The 18,831-nt window shown below is 43.5% G+C and overlaps 2 protein-coding genes across 4 annotated transcripts in view; one reads left to right on the plus strand and one right to left on the minus strand.

Annotated features, from left to right (window-relative positions):
• The window catches only part of LOC130273618 (carboxymethylenebutenolidase homolog), a 56,146-nt gene that overhangs the window by 32,754 nt on the left and 4,561 nt on the right, over nucleotides 1-18,831 (minus strand). For 2 of the 3 annotated variants that reach the window (XM_056520714.1, XM_056520713.1), the window contains exons 2-4: nucleotides 18,242-18,463; nucleotides 16,810-16,917; nucleotides 3,318-3,460 (exon numbers count right to left, since the gene is read on the minus strand). In XM_056520714.1, coding sequence (XP_056376689.1) covers nucleotides 3,318-3,460; nucleotides 16,810-16,917; nucleotides 18,242-18,456 — 466 coding nt within the window. In that variant the 5' untranslated portion in view covers nucleotides 18,457-18,463. Of the gene's footprint in view, nucleotides 1-3,317; nucleotides 3,461-16,809; nucleotides 16,918-18,241; nucleotides 18,464-18,579; nucleotides 18,644-18,831 lie in introns of those variants that run through there. The other variant, XM_056520715.1, reaches the window with a different exon arrangement.
• The window catches only part of LOC130273617 (carboxymethylenebutenolidase homolog), a 103,296-nt gene that overhangs the window by 14,576 nt on the left and 69,889 nt on the right, over nucleotides 1-18,831 (plus strand). The gene's annotated exons all lie outside the window — the stretch shown is intronic.

The raw sequence follows: 18,831 nt of genomic DNA on the forward strand, positions 1-18,831 counted from the left end.
GAGTGTCTGTCTGTCTATGTGTGTGTGTGCATGTGTGGGTGTCTGTCTATGTGTGTGTGCATGTGTGGGTGTCTGTCTGCTTGTGCCTATGTGTGTGTGCATGTGTGTGTGTGTCTGTCTGTCTATGTGTGTGTGTGCATGTGTGGGTGTCTGTCTATGTGTGTGTGCATGTGTGGGTGTCTGTCTATGTGTATGCCTGTCTATGTGTGTGTGCATGTGTGTGTGTCTGTCTGTCTATGTATGTGTGTGTCTGTGTGTGTGTGTCTATGTGTGTGTGCGCATGTGTGTGTGCATGTGTAGGTGTCTATGTGTGTGCATGTGTGGATGTCTGTCTGCTTGTGCCTATGTGTGTGTGCATGTGTGTGAGTGTCTGTCTATGTGTGTGTGTCTGTCTGTCTATGTGTGTGTGTGTGTGTGTGTGTGTGTGTGTGTGTGTGTGTGTGTGTCTGTCTGTGTGTGTGTGTGCATGTGTGGGTGTCTGTCTATGTGTGTGTGCATGTGTGGGTGTCTGTCTATGTGTGTGTGCATGTCTATGTGTGTGTGTGTGTGTCTGTCTGTCTATGTATGTGTGTGTGTCTGTGTGTGTGTCTGTCTGTCTGTCTATGTGTGTGTGCGCATGTGTGTGTGCATGTGTAGGTGTCTATGTGTGTGCATGTGTGGATGTCTGTCTGCTTGTGCCTATGTGTGTGTGCATGTGTGTGAGTGTCTGTCTATGTGTGTGTGTCTGTCTGTCTATGTGTGTGTGTGCGTGTGTGTGTGTGTCTGTCTGTCTGTCTATGTGTGTGTGTGTGTGTGCATGTGTGGGTGTCTGTCTGTCTATGTGTGTGTGCATGTGTGGGTGTCTGTCTTTCTATGTGTGTGTGCATGTGTGGGTGTCTGTCTGTCTATGTGTTTGTGCATGTGTGGGTGTCTGTCTGTCTATGTGTGCCTGTCTATGTGTGTGTGTGCATGTGTGTGTGTCTGTCTGTCTATGTATGTGTGTGTGTGTCTGTCTGTCTATGTGTGTGTGCGTGCATGTGTGTGTGTGTCTGTCTATGTGTGTGTGCATGTGTAGGTGTCTGTCTGCTTGTGTGTGTCTGTCTGTCTATGTGTGCATGTGTGTGTGTCTGTCTGCTTGTGTGCATGTGTGGGTGTTTATGTGTGTGCATGTGTGGATGTCTGTCTGCTTGTGTCTATGTGTGTGTGCATGTGTGGGTGTCTGTCTGTCTATGTGTGTGTGTGCATTTGTTGGGGGTCTGTCTGTCTATGTGTGGGTGTCTATGTGTGTGTGCATGTGTGGGTGTCTGTCTGTCTGTGTGTGTGCATGTGTGGGTGTCTGTCTGTCTATGTGTGTGTGTGCATGTGTGGGTGTCTGTCTGTCTATGTGTGTGTGTGCATGTGTGTGTCTTTCTATGTGTGTGTGTGCATGTGTGGGTGTCTATGTGTGTGTGCATGTGTGGGTGTCTGCTTGTGTCTATGTGTGTGTGTGTCTGTCTATGTGTGTGTGCATGTGTGGGTGTCTGTCTGTTTATGTGTGTGTGTGCGCATGTGTGGATGTCTGTCTATGTGTGTGTGCATGTGTGTGTCTGTCTGTCTATGTGTGCATGTGTGGGTGCATGTGTGGGTGTCTGTCTGTCTATGTGTGTGTGTGCATGTGTGTGTCTTTCTATGTGTGTGTGTGCATGTGTGGGTGTCTATGTGTGTGTGCATGTGTGGGTGTCTGCTTGTGTCTATGTGTGTGTGTGTCTGTCTATGTGTGTGTGCATGTGTGGGTGTCTGTCTGTTTATGTGTGTGTGTGCGCATGTGTGGATGTCTGTCTATGTGTGTGTGCATGTGTGTGTCTGTCTGTCTATGTGTGCATGTGTGGGTGCATGTGTGGGTGTCTGTGTGTGTGCATGTGTGGGTGTCTGTCTGCTTGTGTCTATGTGTGTGTCTGTCTATGTGTGTGTGCATGTGTGGGTGTCTGTCTATGTGTGTGTGGATGTCTGTCTATGTGTGTGTGCATGTGTGGGTGTCTGTCTGTCTATGTGTGTGTGTCTGTCTGTCTGTCTATGTGTGTGCATGTGTGTGTGTCTGTCTGTCTGTGTGCATGTGTGTGTGTCTGTCTGTCTATGTGTGTGCATGTGTGTGTCTGTCTATGTATATGTGTGTGTGTCTGTCTATGTATGTGTGTGTGCATGTGTGTGTCTGTCCATGTGTGTGTGTGTGTGTGTGTGTGTGTGTGTCTGTCTATGTGTGTGTGCATGCGTGGGTGTCTGTCTGTCTGCTTGTGTGTGTCTGTCTGTCTATGTGTGTGTGCGCATGTGTGTGTGTCTGTCTGTCTGTCTATGTGTGTGTGCATGTGTGGGGGGGAGGGGGTTAATCGAAAATGCTACATGGGAAACCTGCTACTACCTAATGTGGGGAACCTGCTTCTACCTAATCTTGGGTACCTGCTTCTACCTAATGTGGGGAACCTGCTGCCCACCTAATGTGGGGAACCTGAGGCCCCCCTAATGCGGGGAACCTGTTGCCCACCTAATGTGGGGAACCTGCTGCCTACCTAATGTGATGAACCTGCTGCCTACCTAATGTGATGAACCTGCTGCCTACCTAATGTGGGGAACCTGCTGCCAACCTAATGTGGGGAACCTGTTGCCCACTTAATGTGGGGAACCTGCTGCCTACCTAATGTGGGGAACCTGCTGCCTACCTAATGTGGGGAACCTGCTGCCTACCTAATGTGGGGAACCTGCTGCCTACCTAATGTGGGGAACCTGCTGCCTACCTAATGTGGGGAACCTGCTGCCTACCTAATGTGGGGAACCTGCTGCCTACCTAATGTGGGGAACCTACTGCTACCTAATGTGGGGAACCTGCTGCTACCTAATGTGGGGAACCTGCTGCTACCTAATGTGGGGAACCTGCTGCTACCTAATGTGGGGAACCCCCATAAGTAGCACCCCCATCATCCGTCAGCTCATGCTATTACCGCACGGGGTAGGGGGAATGGGTGGTGGTTGCTGGTGGATGATGGGGGTGCTGCTGCTGGTGGATGATGAGGGGCGTATGATGAGGGCATTATATGTAATGGGCGCATGTGGCCCAGCCTCACCAAGCTGCTACCTCCAGTGGCCCCCGGATAATTTGAGTTTGAGACCCCTGGTCTAAGGGTTACTGAGGGTAGATAATCAAAACTGTTGAAAAATTAAAACTTCCTTTGTTTCCTATAGCAACCAATCACAGCTAAAATTGCTCTGAAAGCTGAGCTGTGGTTGTTTGCAATAGGCAACAAAGTTTTTCTTTTAGACACTTTTTATTATCTTCCCAGTATGTATCATAAAAGCATGACACTTACCATAAAAAGAAACTCCAGTTTTCAGCTCAGGATACTTTAACATTAGATAGTGATTGACAATACCACCCCAGCAAAATCCGACAACTCCAATTTTTGTTGCATGACATTGTGTTTTAAGATAGTTAAGAACAACATCAGCCTCTCTGTAAAAAAAATAAAATAAAATAAAATAAAATATGCATTCATCCATCCATCAGCAGCATATATAGCAAAACAACAACTAAACATTACGAATACAATGTTTTATTTTTTTTTCTTCACAATTGTAAGGCTAAGTTTCCACTTGGTTTTTTTTCTGGCAGTTTTTGGATATCTGCCACTGCAGTTTTTGAGCCAAAGTCAGAAGTGGATCCATAAGGAAGGAGAAGTGTAGGTCCTTACTTTATATTTTCCATTCCTTTTGAATACACTTCTGGCTTTGGCTCAAACTGCAGTAGCAGTTTTCCAAAAAATGCGAAAGTAGCCTAAAGGAAATGTTTCTTTGCCTAATAGGATTAGTGACAAACTTGAAACTGAGATACAGCGAAAGAGTCCCCTGTGATGATATGTAGTTACGCATTAAAACATAACTTTCATAATTCATTAAAAATAAAAAAAATCAGACCAAAAACTATAAATAAATTGTATATAAGACATTATTTTATAATAATTTTATCATAAAGGTATATGTTGTTAAGATAAGGTATGATGTCATTATCATATACCTGACAGTTGATGGGTATAGTGGGCCAGGTCATAAACTCACCGGCTGTCCTTACCCCTACCTCAACAATGTACTTAAAGGGGTTATCCACCATAAGGTGATTTTAGTACGTACCGGCCAGACAGTAATGGTCATTCTTAGGAAGGATATGTGCTTGTCTTTGGGTTAAATGGCTGTTTTGTGAGATTACCATAAAGCTACAGCTATCTTTTTGTGAACTGGATAGTTCCTGTTGGAGTTTTCTCTTTTACTACAAATCCCATAATTCCACTTTCGGTCCGATCACCGAACTTTAGTCATACAAGTGCAAGTTTAAAATCCAGATTCTTATAAAGGAAGGGTGGAGATAATGGAACTCCCACACCTGTAGAGCTCCGGCATCTTAATCCCTTACATACAAAATCTAAAATACCTTCTATGTATATATTAATAGTAAATGACTGGGCGTTGCTCACTCGTCCAAGGCAGTACCAATTCTACTTTGTAATGACATCAGTCATTTTACCATAAAAAATCTACAGCAAAACCCCCCCAAAAAAAAAAAATCATTGTGCGACAATATTTAAAAAAAATTCAAAAAAATAAAGTAAAAACATCATTTTGTAACTTTTGGGGTCTTACATTTCTATGCAGTGCATTTTTCAGTAAAAATGACACCTTTTCTTTATTCTGTAGGCCCAAACAATTAAAATGATACGCTACTTATATAGGTTTGATTTTGTCTTACTTCTGGAAAAAATCATAACTGCATGCACAAAAATGTATACGTTGAAAAATGTCCTCTTCTGACCCCTATAACTTTTTTTTTCTTCCCGCATACGGGGATGTTTGAGGGCTCCTTTTTTGCGCCGTGATCTGATGTTTTGATTGGACTTTTGTTTGCTTTTATTATTTATTTTGTATGGTATTAATAGTGACCAAAAATACGCTATTTTGGATTTTGTAATTTATTTACGTGTACGCCATAGACCATGCGGTTTAATTAACAATATATTTTTATAGTTCGAACATTTACACATGCGGCACTACCACATATGTTTATATTTATTTACATAGTTTTTTTTTTTTTAAATGGGAAAGGGGTGGGGGGGGTGGTGATTCAAACTTTTATTAGGAAAGGGGTTAAATCACATTTATTAACTATTTTTTTTTTTTACACTTTTTTGCAATGTTATAGCCCCCATAGGGGACTATTGCATGCAGTACATTGATTGCAGACACTGATCAATGCTATGCCATAGCATTGCATTGATCAGTGTTATCGGCGCTCCACTGCTCCTGCCTGGATCTCAGGCACGGAGCAGTGAATCGACGATCAGACAACGAGGAGGCAGGTAGGGACCCTCCTCTTGTCCTAACAGTGGGGGTCCCGATCAGCTTGACTGAGCTGCCGGGAAGGTTTCACTTTAACTTCAACTTTGATCGCCGTGTCTGATCGGTTAATACTGGGCATCACAGCAATCGGTGATGTCAGGTATTAGCCATGTGTCCCGGCTATCGCTACTTGCCGGGACTGACCCAATATGACACGGGGCCACCGTTATATTGTGGGAGCTGGCGCAGGACGTAAATATATGTCCTACGTCGTTAAGGGGTTAAGAATATCTCTGTCTTTTGCTCCATTCAGCTTTCGCTCAATCGTGACAGTCTCCCTGTTCCAGCTGCTGAAAAAGACTCCCACAGTATGATGCAGCTCCCACCATGCTGTAATATATTGGGCAGGTAATGAGCAGTGCTTGGTTTCCTCCAGACATGACACTTAGAATTGAGATTTGTTCCATCTACACACAGGTTTTTTGGAGCCCTTACCAAGGCCCTTCTCCCTCGATTATTTAGTGTGGTGACACTTAGTTATTCCAAACTTCTTCCATTTAAAAATTATGTAGGTCACTGTGCTCTTCATAAAAACTTTTTTTTAGTACCAATCTCCATATCTTTTCCTCCACTTCCTGTTTCTGAGCTCTACAGGCAGTTCTTTCCACCTCATGGCTTGGTTTTCACGCTGATATGTATTGTTAGCTATAACTTTACCGTAACTTTTGTGCTCTAAAATAGTTAAGAATTCACACCACTTTTTGTTAATCCCTCAATGAGTGCAGAATGATGGAGAATTTTTTTCTTTTACCTGACAAAATATAGTTATGGTAGATTTCCAAGTAGCATATACACAGCATATTTCAAGCTGCGCAGAATCCTGCATAGCAAGAAATTCACTGGGTACTCTTCTAATAGCATACACACATGGCAATCCGCAGCAGCACTGTGTGTGCAGTGACAACTGGAGGCAGGGCCAGCGTGCCGACGTGAAAGAAGGTGCATGTAGTATTTTTCCAAATGCAGTGGTGTCCGCTCACCTCCGGAGGCAGATCCCCAACACACCTGTGCTGCCATGGACCCGCCGGTCCCGCCCTGGCTTCAACAGCGTATGAAAAGGAAGGATTGTCCGGCACCAGGTATGCTCTAAAAGATCACTTTTTATTCATGCCATAGCAACGAAACAGACATCACAGGACTGTAGTAATCTGACGTGTTTCGCTGTCTCTTGAGCTTAAACGTAGACTAAATTTAACAGTCAAACATGCAGTTAAAATAGAGACTCAATGGTCACATGATAAAATACCTGACATAGGTAGCAATTGTAAAAACCCGGCATGGATATCATCTGTTAGTATTACAAAATGGACTGGATCCCTCCACTATTGCGTTTTTTACTCGCTTACTGTGTGATTACTAGTGTTGAGCGGCATAGGCCATATTCGAATTCGCGAATATTCGCGAATATATGGACGAATATTCGTCATATATTCGCGAATATTCGCATATTCGTTATATTCTCGTTTTATTTTCGCGTATGCGAAAATACGCGCATGCGAAAATTAGTGTATGTGGAAATTCGCATATGCGAAAATTAGCATATGCTAATTTTCGCATATGCGAATTTTCGCACGCCAGTCTCACACAGTAGTATTACAGCCTTCTTTACACCACACAAGCTGGAAGCAGAGAGGGATGATCACTGTGATGTGTACTGTGAAGAAAAAAAAACAAAAAAAAAAACGAATATTCGTAATTACGAATATATAGCGCTATATTCGCGAAATTCGCGAATTCGCGAATATGCGATATTCGCGAATAATATTCGAATTGCGAATATTCGCGAGCAACACTAGTGATTACCCTATGAGTGTGAATGCACTCTAAACATAGTGTGCAAAGACAGGCAGGTATATACATACAACTGCATGCACATAATAGATTACGATATGTTTATATCGTACATGCACAGGTCAATAATAGAATAATCAACCTCATTATCTATACTTATAACTCAAAGACCTGCGTGCATGTATCTACTAAAAGATGATATACATGCTATAAATTTATAGATATATATGACTTGAAAATAATTCAATGCACAGTTTACTCAATTTTAATTTACAACTATATCCATTACATATTAATACCGTAACCATCAGTAACTGCACTCTAATAGGTATCTAAACTAGGGATCGACCGATATCTGTTTTTTAGGGCCGATACAGATACCGATAATCGGTGCAGGTTAGGGCCGATAGCCGATAACTTATACCGATATTCCGGTATAAGTTATCGGCTATTTAACCCCCTGCGACACCGCTGCAGATCATTGATTTAAAGCGGGCGCTTTAAATCAATGATCTGCAGTGGCTTTTGCGGGGCCATAGGCCGCCGCCGCCGCCACCCCCCGCTTCTCTTCCCTACCTGCCAGGGTGCTCCGGGCCATCCATCGTTCCTGTAGTGTCCGGGGGCGTTCCGGGTGGAGGGTGGTCCGGTCCGGGCTGTCCTTCTTCTCCGGCGGGCCTCTTCTCCACTCCGGGCAAGCTCCGGCCTAGTACGCTGCATAGACGTCGCGGCGCAGTGACGCCCGTGCGCAGCGACGCACCTGACGTCACGGCGTAGCGGCGTCTATGCAGCGTACTAGGCTGGAGCCTGCCCGGAGTAGAGGAGAAGACCGTGGGAGAAGGACAGCCCGGACCGGACCACCCTCCACCCGGAACGCCCCCGGACACTACATGAAGGAAGGATGGCCTGGACCACCCCCATTACAGGTAAGTGTAATTTTTTTATTCACTCGGAGGGTGGGGGAGGGGCCCGACCGGTATAGCGGTATGGGAAAAAATCCATACCGGTATACCGTCTAGCATCACGGTGGGGGGTGCGACACGGTGCGGTGGGTCGGAGGTGCGGTGCGGCGGGTCGAGGGGGTGGCGGTCGCGGTGCGGGCGGTGGGGAATTATCGGCTTATCGGCAAGATAATTGCCGATACCGATAATGCCCAAAATCGTGATTATCGGCCGATAATATCGGCCATACCGATAATCGGTCGATCCCTAATCTAAACACCCTAGGCGGAATCACCCTCCTGACACTCGTACCAAAAAACTCATTAATCTACAATAATAAGGGGCTGCAACGCTAAGGGCATCCGAGGGGGCATGGGAAGTTAGACTATATTCCTATGTGCAGGTCATAATTAAATCCAAACGTTTATTCATTCCCCGCGGGTATCTGGTATCCAAAAGAAATATCCAGTATGTCTCTCTATTAAGGAGGCGTTTTCTCACATCTCCTCCTCTGATGCCTATTTTAACCCTTTCTATACCAGACACCCGCAGGGAATCCAACTCCCCCGCGTGCACATTCCGAAAGTGGCGTGATAACATAGAGATGCCAACTCCTTCACTCCTGCTATCAGAGATATGTCTCCTGATTCTTGTTTTAAGGGTATTGGTAGTGCACCCTACATATTGCATGTTACACTTGGTGCATGTGGCCACATAAACTAACATGGTGGTGTTACAGTTAATGTATTCACGTAGTTGGTATGATTTTTTGGTTACACAAGACATTATTTCTTTGGAATGGTACATATATTTACATGTAATACATCGATTGTGACCACTGCCCCAATTTCCTACAATATCAAGCCAGTTGCGATGTTTTATTTTATCCCTTGTCTTATATTCTACTTTTTTAGAATTGAATAGACTTGGTGATAGAGAGGAGCCCAATGAAGGTGCTTTTCTAGAGACCGCCATAATGCCCTCTTTGACCACCTCCCTCAGAATTGGGTCTCCCTCTAAAACTGGTGTATACTTCTTAATTATATTTTTGATTTGGGCAAATTGCGCACTGTATGTGGTGACAAAGACTGCTCTTTTTTGTTTATTTTTGGCATTTTGTACATTTTTTGTCCTGTTTCTTTTCCCAGTATATTTGATCAATTGCTCTCTATTAATACCTTCTACTCTTTCCTAAGCCTTGTTAAGACAGTCATCTGTATAGCCTCTTTTGGCAAATCTACTTTTTCTTATAATATTTCTTTTGGATACCAGATACCCGCGGGGAATGAATAAACGTTTGGATTTAATTATGACCTGCACATAGGAATATAGTCTAACTTCCCATGCCCCCTCGGATGCCCTTAGCGTTGCAGCCCCTTATTATTGTAGATTAATGAGTTTTTTGGTACGAGTGTCAGGAGGGTGATTCCGCCTAGTGTGTTTAGATACCTATTAGAGTGCAGTTACTGATGGTTACGGTATTAATATGTAATGGATATAGTTGTAAATTAAAATTGAGTAAACTGTGCATTGAATTATTTTCAAGTCATGTATATCTATTAATTTATAGCATGTATATCATCTTTTAGTAGATACATGCACGCAGGTCTCTGAGTTATAAGTATAGATAATGAGGTTGATTATTCTATTATTGACCTGTGCATGTACGATATAAACATATCGTAATCTATTATGTGCATGCAGTTGTATGTATATACCTGCCTGTCTTTGCACACTATGTTTAGAGTCCATTTACACTCATAGGGTAATCACACAGTAAGCGAGTAAAAAACGCAATAGTGGAGGGATCCAGTCCATTTTGTAATACTAACAGATGATATCCATGCCGGGTTTTTACAATTGCTACCTATGTTAGGTATTTTATCATGTGACCATTGAGTCTCTATTTTAACTGCATGTTTGACTGTTAAATTTAGTCTACGTTTAAGCTCAAGAGAGAGCGAAACACGTCAGATTACTACAGTCCTGTGATGTCTGTTTCGTTGCTATGGCATGAATAAAAAGTGATCTTTTAGAGCATACCTGGTGCCGGACAATCCTTCCTTTTCATGTAGTATTTTTCCCCCCTGTCCAAAAAACATATGTAATAAATGTAACATTAAAGTCAATGGGAAACGGATTAGCCTTTAATGTCATCTGTTTTTTCCAATCCGTTTTTGATCCATTATTACTTCTGAGCATGCTCAGAAGAGGTGTGAGCAACCAGTAGCCAGACAGACAAATAAAAACGAAAAGTAAAGGATACAAACGAATTAAAAACTGATGCAAAAGGATGCTACTTAAATGGTGTCCATTTGCACCTGTTTGTTAGTATGGTCAGTTTAGCAGCAATGACAGGAAAATAGCCATATGAACCTAGCCTTAGCTGAATTGACCATTCACATTGTTCTAGTTTAATTGCAAAACAAAATCAAACAAGAAAAAAGAAAAACCCAGCTAAAGTTTAAAAATGTTGCACATAAACCTAATTAGCAAATGGGGATGAATAGTTTTGATTGCAACACTAAATAAATTATATAGATAAACAGATCGGTACACAATATACAGAAGAACAGCAATCCTTAAAGCGTACCTGTCAGGTTAACACCCCCCCACCCCACCAAAAAAAAATTTTTTTATATGTTGCTCAGTACCTCATCCTGATCTTGTACATCTAATTGTTATGTGTCTACGACCTATATTTCTCTCAGAATTACCTTTATTTACTTGCTATCATTGCTCAGTGAGGTTTCTGTTGTAACGCAGAGCGCTCCGGGTCCCTCTCCTCCCCCGGAGCGCTCGCGGTTTTCGGCTCCTCTTCGCAGCGCCCCGGTCAGACTCGCTGACTGGGAGCGCTGCTCTGATTCCTCCGGTGGGGATGCGATCCGCACGGCGGGACGTGCCTGCCCGCGGGTCGCATCCCGTTCTGCACACCTGCCCCGTCCTCAGTCTGTTCAGTCCCGGTGTGCGCGGTCCCGCTCTCTAGGGCGCGCGCGCCGGGTCTCTCAGATTTAAAGGGCCAGTGCACCATTAATTGGTGTCTGGCCCAATCAGTTCCTAAACACTCCTACACTTAAAAACCCACTTCCCCTTCCTGTCCTCGCCGGATCTTGTTGCCTTGTGCAGTGAAAGCGTTTCTTGTGAGCCCATTGCCTGTGTATCCAGACCCTTTGCTGTTGCCCCTGACTACAAACCATTGCCACCTGCCCTGACCTTCTGCTACGTCTGACCTTGCCTTTGCCTTGTCCTTGTGTCCCATGCCTGTCTCAGCTGCCAGAGAGGTTGAGTCGCTACCGGGTAGAACGACCTGGGGGTTACCTGCCGCAGCAAGTCCATCCCGCTTTGCGGCGGGCTCTGGTGAAAACCAGTAATCCCTTAGACTCCGCTCCCCTGGTACGGCCCACGCCATCGCCTCTCTGACACAGAGGATCCACTACCCGTGTCCTCCCCGCATCTTGACATCTGTCTATGCAGAGGTATGGGGCATGTCCCTCTCATCTCCTCACTGTGATGACTCCTCCCCATCTCTCACTCTGCTCTGACTCACAGAGGGCCGGGAGCAGGCACAGCAGCTCTGGACTTGCCTGCAGCCCTGTCAATTACTCTTGACATGTCAATGACCACTGGACACTGCAGGACTGGTATGTGTCCCAGGAGGCAGGGGGCCCCTAGTGGACACTTTTTTGACTGTCTTTTTCAGTATGAAATGCTGAAAATTTTCTGATGAAAGCAATTGCAAAACATATTGGGGGAATTTTCAAAAACGACTGTAATTTCTGTTACAGTGATATTAAAGGAGTACTCCGGCGCGCACTTTTTTCCTTTTATCCCGTCCGGGCTGCAAAATAAAAGAAAACACACTTTCTCTTACCTGCCAACGAGCCCCCGGAGCTCCGGGCTGTATTCTTCTTACTTCCTGTTAGCCTGGCACGTCACACAGAGCTTCAGCCTATCACCGGCCGAGGCGGGACATCGCTGCGGCCGGTGATAGGCTGAAGCTCCGTGTGACGTGCCGAGCTAACAGGAAGTAAGAAGAATACAGCCCGGGGACCGAACACCTGTACCTGTCGCTATTTTTCATGGACCAGTTCAGGTTTGAAGTGGATTTGAAGGGTCTTCATATTAGAAATACCCCATAAATGACCCCATTATAAAACTGCACCCCCCAAAGTATTCAAAATGACATTCAGTAAGTGTTTTAACTCTTTAGGTGTTTCACAGGAAAAGCAGCAAAGTGAAGGAGAAAATTCAAAATCTTCATTTTCTATACTTGCATGTTCTTGTAGACCCAATTTTTGAATTTTTACAAGGGGTAAAAGGATAAAATTTATACTTGAATTTGTAGCCCAATTTCTCTTGAGTAAGTGCATACCTCATGTCTATGTAAATTGTTCGGCGGGTGCAGTAGAGGGCTCAGAAGCGAAGGAGCGACAAGGGGATTTTGGAGAGTATGTTTTTCTGAAATGGCTTTTGGGGGGCATGTTGCATTTAGGAAGCACCTATGGTGCCAAAACAGCAAAAAAAAAAAACACATGGCATACCATTTTGGAAACTAGACCCCTTGAGAAACGTAACAAGGAATTAAGTGTGCCTTAATACCCCACAGGTGTTTCACGACTTTTGCATATGTAAGAAAAAATTTTTTTCACTAAAATGTGTTTCCCCCCAAATTTCACATTTTTGCAAGGGTTAATAGCAGAAAATACCCCCCAAAATGTGTAACCCCCATCTCTTCTGAGTATGGAGGTACCCCATAAGTTGACCTGAAGTGCACTACGGGCGATCTACAATGCTCAGAAGAGAAGGAGTCATATTTGGCTTTTTGAGAGCAAATTTTGCTCGGGGGGGCATGTCACCTTTAGGAAGCCCCTATGGTGCCAGGACAGCAAAAAAAAAAAAAACACATGGCATACCATTTTGGAAACTAGACCCCTTGAGGAACGTAACAAGGGATAAAGTGAACCTTAATACCCCACAGGTGTTTCACGACTTTTGCATATGCAAAAAAAATTTATTTATTTTTTTTTATAAAAAATGCTTGGTTTAGCAAAAATTTTACATTTAAAATAAAGGTAATAGCAGAAAATACCCCCCAAATTTGAAGCCCAATTTCTCCCGATTCAGAAAACACCCCATATGGGGATGAAAAGTGCTCTGCTGGCGCACTACAGGTCTTAGAAGAGAAGGAGTAACATTTGGCTTTTTAGAAGCAAATTTTGCTCTGGGGGCATGCCGCATTTAGGAAGCCCCTATGGTGCCAGGACAGCAAAAAAAAAAAGAAAACATGGCATACAATTTTGGAAACTAGACCCCTCGGGGAACGTAACAAGGCGAAAAGTGAACCTTAATACCCCACAGGTGTTTCGCGACTTTTGCATATGTAAAAAAAATTTTTTTGTTTTTACACTAAAATGCTTGTTTTGCAAGGGATAATAGCAGAAAATACCCCCCCCCCCCCCAAATTTGTAACCCCATCTCTTCTGAGTATGGAAATACCCCATAAGTGGACGTGAAGTGCACTGGGGGCGAACTACAATGCTCAGAAGAGAAGGAGCATCATTGAGCTTTTGGAGAGAGAATTTGGCCATGTGCATTTACAAATCCCCCCGTGGTGCCAGAAGAGTGGACCCCCCCACATGTGACCCCATTTTTAAAACTACACCCCTCACGGAATGTAATAAGGGGTGCAGTGAGAATTTACACCCCACTGGCATTTGACGGATCTTTGGAACAGTGGGCTGTGCAAATTAAACATTTTATTTTTCATTTTCACAGACCCTGTTTAAAAGATCTGTCAGACACCTGTGGGATGTAAATGCTCACTATACCCCTTGTTACATTCCGTGAGGGGTGTAGTTTCCAAAATGGGGTCACATGTGGGTATTTATTGTATTGCGCTTATGTCACAACCGCTGTAAAATCAGCCATCCCTGTGCAAATCACCAATTTAGACCTCAAATGTACATGGTGCGCTCTCACTTCTGAGCCTTGTTGTGCGCCCACAAATGGGGTATCTCCGTAATCAAGAGAAATTGCGTTACAAATTTTGGGTGTGTATGTGTGTATATGTAGTGTTTTACTCTTCATTTTATGTTAGTGTAGTGTTTCTAGGTTACATTCACACTGGCGGCAGATTACACGGAGTCTCCCGCTAGGAGTTTGTGCTGCGGCGTAAAATTTGCCGCAGCTCAAAGTTGAAGTGGGGAACTCACTGTAATCCGCCGCCAGTGTGAATGTAACCTGTACATTCACATGGGAGGGGGGCAAAACTACAACTCACAGCATGCACTGACAGAATGTGCATGCTGGGAGTTGTAGTTTTGCAACAGCTGGAGGCACACTGGTTGGAAAATACTGAGTTAGGTAATAGAACCACGCCGCCGGCCATGTGGTCGACCGTAATCAGACCCGGAGCGAAAGGATAACATGGTGGTTAATTTTTGTGGTAACTTGCATCCTTTCATGGTGAAAAATCCCCAAATTTGATGAAAAATTTTTACATTTTGCATTTTTCTAACTTTGAAGCTTTCTGCTTGTAAGGAAAATGGATATTCCAAATATTTTCTTTTTATTCACATATGCAATATGTCTACTTTATGTTTGCATCATAAAGTTGACATGTTTTTACTTTTGGAAGACACCAGAGGGCTTCAAAGTTCAGCAGCAATTTTCCAATTTTTTACAAAATTTTCAAACTCGATATTTTTCAGGGACCAGTTCAGGTTTGAAGTGGATTTGAATGGTCTTCATATTAGAAATACCCCATAAATGACCCCATTATAAAAACTGCACCCCCCCCCCCAAAGTATTCAAAATGACAATCAGTAAGTGTTTTAACCCTTTAGGTGTTTCACATGAATAGCAGCATAGTGAAGGAGAAAATTCAAAATCTTCATTTTTTACACTCGCATGTTCTTGTAGACCCAATTTTTGAATTTTTACAAGGGGTAAAAGGAGAAAATGTATACTTATATTTGTAGCCCAACTTCTCTCGAGTAAGGACATACCTCATATGTCTATGTAAAGTGTTCGGCGGGTGCAGTAGTGGGCTCAGAAGCGAAGGAGCGACAAGGGGATTTTGGAGAGTACGTTTTTCTGAAATGGATTTTGGGGGCATGTCACATTTAGGAAGCCCCTATGGTGCCAGAACAGCAAAAAAAAAAAAAAAAAAAAAAAACACATGGCATACCATTTTGGAAACTAGACCCCATGAGGAACATAACAAGGAATAAAGTGAGCCTTAATACCCCACAGGTGTTTCACAACTTTTGCATATGTAAAAAAAAAAAAAAAGAAAATTTGCAGCTCAAACTTGAAGCAGGGAACTCACTGTAATCTGCCGCCAGTGTGAATGTAGCCTGTACATTCACATGGGAGGGGGGTCAAAACTACAACTCCCAGCATGAACTGACAGACCATGCATGCTGGGAGTTGTAGTTTTGCAACAGCTGGAGGCACACTGGTTGGAAAACCTTGAGTTAGGTTCTATGACCTAACTCAGTATTTTCCAACCAGTGTGCCTCCAGCTGTTGCAAAACTACAACTCCCAGCATGTACTGATTGCGGAAGGGCATGCTGGGAGATGTATTTATGCAATGGCTGGAGGCCCGCAAGTACAACTCCCAGCATGCCAAGACAGCCTTATGCTGTTCCTGAATGCTGGGAGTTGTAGTTTTGCAAGATTTAGAGGAGTTCAGGTTGTAAATCACTGTCCAGTGGTCTCTAAACTGTGGCCCTTCAGGTGTTGCAAAACTGCAATTCGCAGCATTCCCAGACAGCAAACTGCTGTTTGGGCATGCTAAGAGTTGTAGTTTTGCAACATCTGGAGGGCTACAGTTTGAGACCACTGCATAGTGATCTACAACCTGAACCCCTCTAAATATTGCAAAACTACAAGTCCCAGCATGCCCACACAGCAAACAGCTGTCTGGGCATGCTGGGAGTTGTAGTTTTGCAACATCTGGAGGGCCACGGTTTAGAGACCACTGTAAACTGTGGCCCTCCGGATGTTGCTAGGCAACCACTCACGTGGCAGGACCCGGATGAATTGCTGCCGCCGCATGTGGGGTATCCCAGCATGGAGGATCGCGCTCCGGGATCCAGGTAAGGGACCTTCGGCGCCGGTCCCTGGGCAGTTCCCCCGTTTTGCCCGGACACCAATAGGTGGGCAAAGCGGGGGAACCGAACTTTAACCCCTCCCCCGGTCTGTTATCGGTCGGTCGCTCCGGCTGACCAATAGCAGGGATAGGAGGGGTGGCACCCCTGCCACCAAACTCCTATCCCTTCAGGGGGATCCCTCTTATTTTCCGGGTCACCAGTGACCCGTATGACCCGGAATCGCGCAGATCGCAGGTCTGAAATGACCTGCGATTTGCGCCCATCACGGTCATGGGGGGGGGGGGGTCTCAGGACCCCCCTCGACGATGTGCCGGGATGCCTGCTGTTAGATAACAGCAGTCATCCTGGCCCGATCACCGCTACCGGTGACGCGGTGCTCCCGGAACCCCGTGCCGTACAAGTGACACTTCGTGGCACCGTACATGTACGTCGCTCGTCGTGAAGGGGTTAACTTTCTGGCACCAGATGATTTGAAAAAAAAAAAAAGGTTTCCACCGGAGTACCCCTTTATGTTTTAAACGTGCTGCAGTTATACTTCGATAGATAGATGTTCTTGTTAACTTATTACCGGTCAACTTTTGTTGCTTGACGAGTCTGTAACCAATCATTGAATGTATTCCAGTCATTTGAAGGGACCCAAGGCTCTTGTCCAACATAAAAATCTGGGCATATTGTTCTACAAAAACATTAGAAGCAAATGAAAAAAATGCAGTTGATAAAATACATTTTCTAGTACATATGCTAATAAAGTTTGCATATTCACTATAAAAAGAAGCAATGACAAAAAGATTTCACAAATTTGATCCCTGGTGATAAGCAATAAAGTTACTCCAAAAAAAATCCTTTAAATGTACCATATATGTGGCAAATGTATGCCACAAGAGGCACAACTGACTTGCAGAACTTACAGGTATTTCCATCTCAATATTTATGGCATATCCACATGTTCACTGGGTGGCAGAAAACAGGCGAGCGGACTTTTTTATGCATTTTGCATAACTCCCATTGATTTTGAGAGTGATGTAAACAGCATAGCTTGCATCATCTACAATGCATTTTATTGAGAAAAACACCAGGTTAAGGCTACTTTCACACTGCCGCTATGCCCCGTCCCCTTAAGTTTTTTTTTTTTTTTTTTTTTTTTTTTTGCGCTCAACAGACCCTGAATGAATCCCACTGACTTTGCATGTTGACGGATCCTACTGACTTTGGGGTCCAATATTTTGGAAGATACTGGACATGCAGTAATTTTTCCTCGGCTAAACTCCTGTCATTTTGTATCGGAACTCCCTTTAGCAGAGCTCAGCAGCAGTGTGAACCTAGCCTAAATGCTCACTATCTCAAGATAAATTCCTTGTAGAGTGTCGTTTCCAGGTGTTTCCACTCCACTGGGAACTTAGAGTCTCTGCAAACATAATATGGTGCTTAAAAACATGACAATAGAATCAATGCTCCAGTAGGGCCAAGGTGGTCCTTGTCCTCTGCACCCTGCTGTGTGCCCAAAGAGCAGTTTTAACAACATTTAATTTATTTCCATACCCCTTATTTCCCTTGTAGTAAGATTACATAATTTTTCATAGTTCCATGCTAAATAAAAAAAAATAATAATAAAATAAAATAAAAAAATGATAAAACCTGATTGGTGAGTAAACTCACTACACTCCTAAATAAATTCTTTAAGGGGGAACCCAAAAATAATTTCAGCAAATGCCAATCTAAAAAAAACAAACGTTGCTCCGTCCACGTTTACCCCAACAGCATTTTTTTCACTGCATTTGTGCATTGCCATACTCAACAGAATTTTTGTAACTAATTATTGGGGGTTTTCCTGGGACAGAAACATTTTTTATATTTGTCTGGGAGGGAGATTAAACATAAAAAAGAAGGTATACTCACCTACCCCAGTCCCCCACAGTGGTATCCTGCCTCAGTTAGTAACATAGCTCAAAACTAATGCATTTCAATGTGAATAACAGTATTGAAACACTCAAACTACTTACATGTATCCATGAGATGCAAGAAGATCTGCAATGAATCGGGTATTCGGCAGCTGCCACCCAAAAATATCTTGAACGACAATAACAGCTTTGTCTGTACTGCGTGCTGGTTTGCACACATAAGCCTTTATGTGTTCAATTTGTATTTCACTGCCTTTTCCTTCATATTGATTTTTATCTCCAATTTCACAAGGACACGGGTTTGATTCATTTGCCATTGCAAAGCTGTCAAAAGAAAAACCTCCAACTTAGTAAGGCTACATTCTTTATTAAGTGGCCTATGTTTAGGGTATATGTCCGCATACTGCTAGAATGGTATGCCAATGTATACCGCAAAATACCTGTGCCAAATCCACGTATTTCAATTGACAGAATGTAGTCTAGTAGTCACAAAAATCGTCCCACTTCAAAGGGTGTACATTTAGTTTTTTGTGAGAATCAAAAGTGCAGCTTACTGTGCTTTGAAGTACTGCAAAAAACGGTATATGATGATAAATGAAGTGACTGTGGTCAGTATAAGACTACATTCATGTATAAGTACAAGACTACATTCATGGACTGAAAGCAATAAAACCAGCACGGGCAGGCTGCAG

The sequence above is a fragment of the Hyla sarda genome, chromosome 5, assembly GCF_029499605.1.
Source record: "Hyla sarda isolate aHylSar1 chromosome 5, aHylSar1.hap1, whole genome shotgun sequence".
Taxonomy (NCBI): domain Eukaryota; kingdom Metazoa; phylum Chordata; class Amphibia; order Anura; family Hylidae; genus Hyla; species Hyla sarda.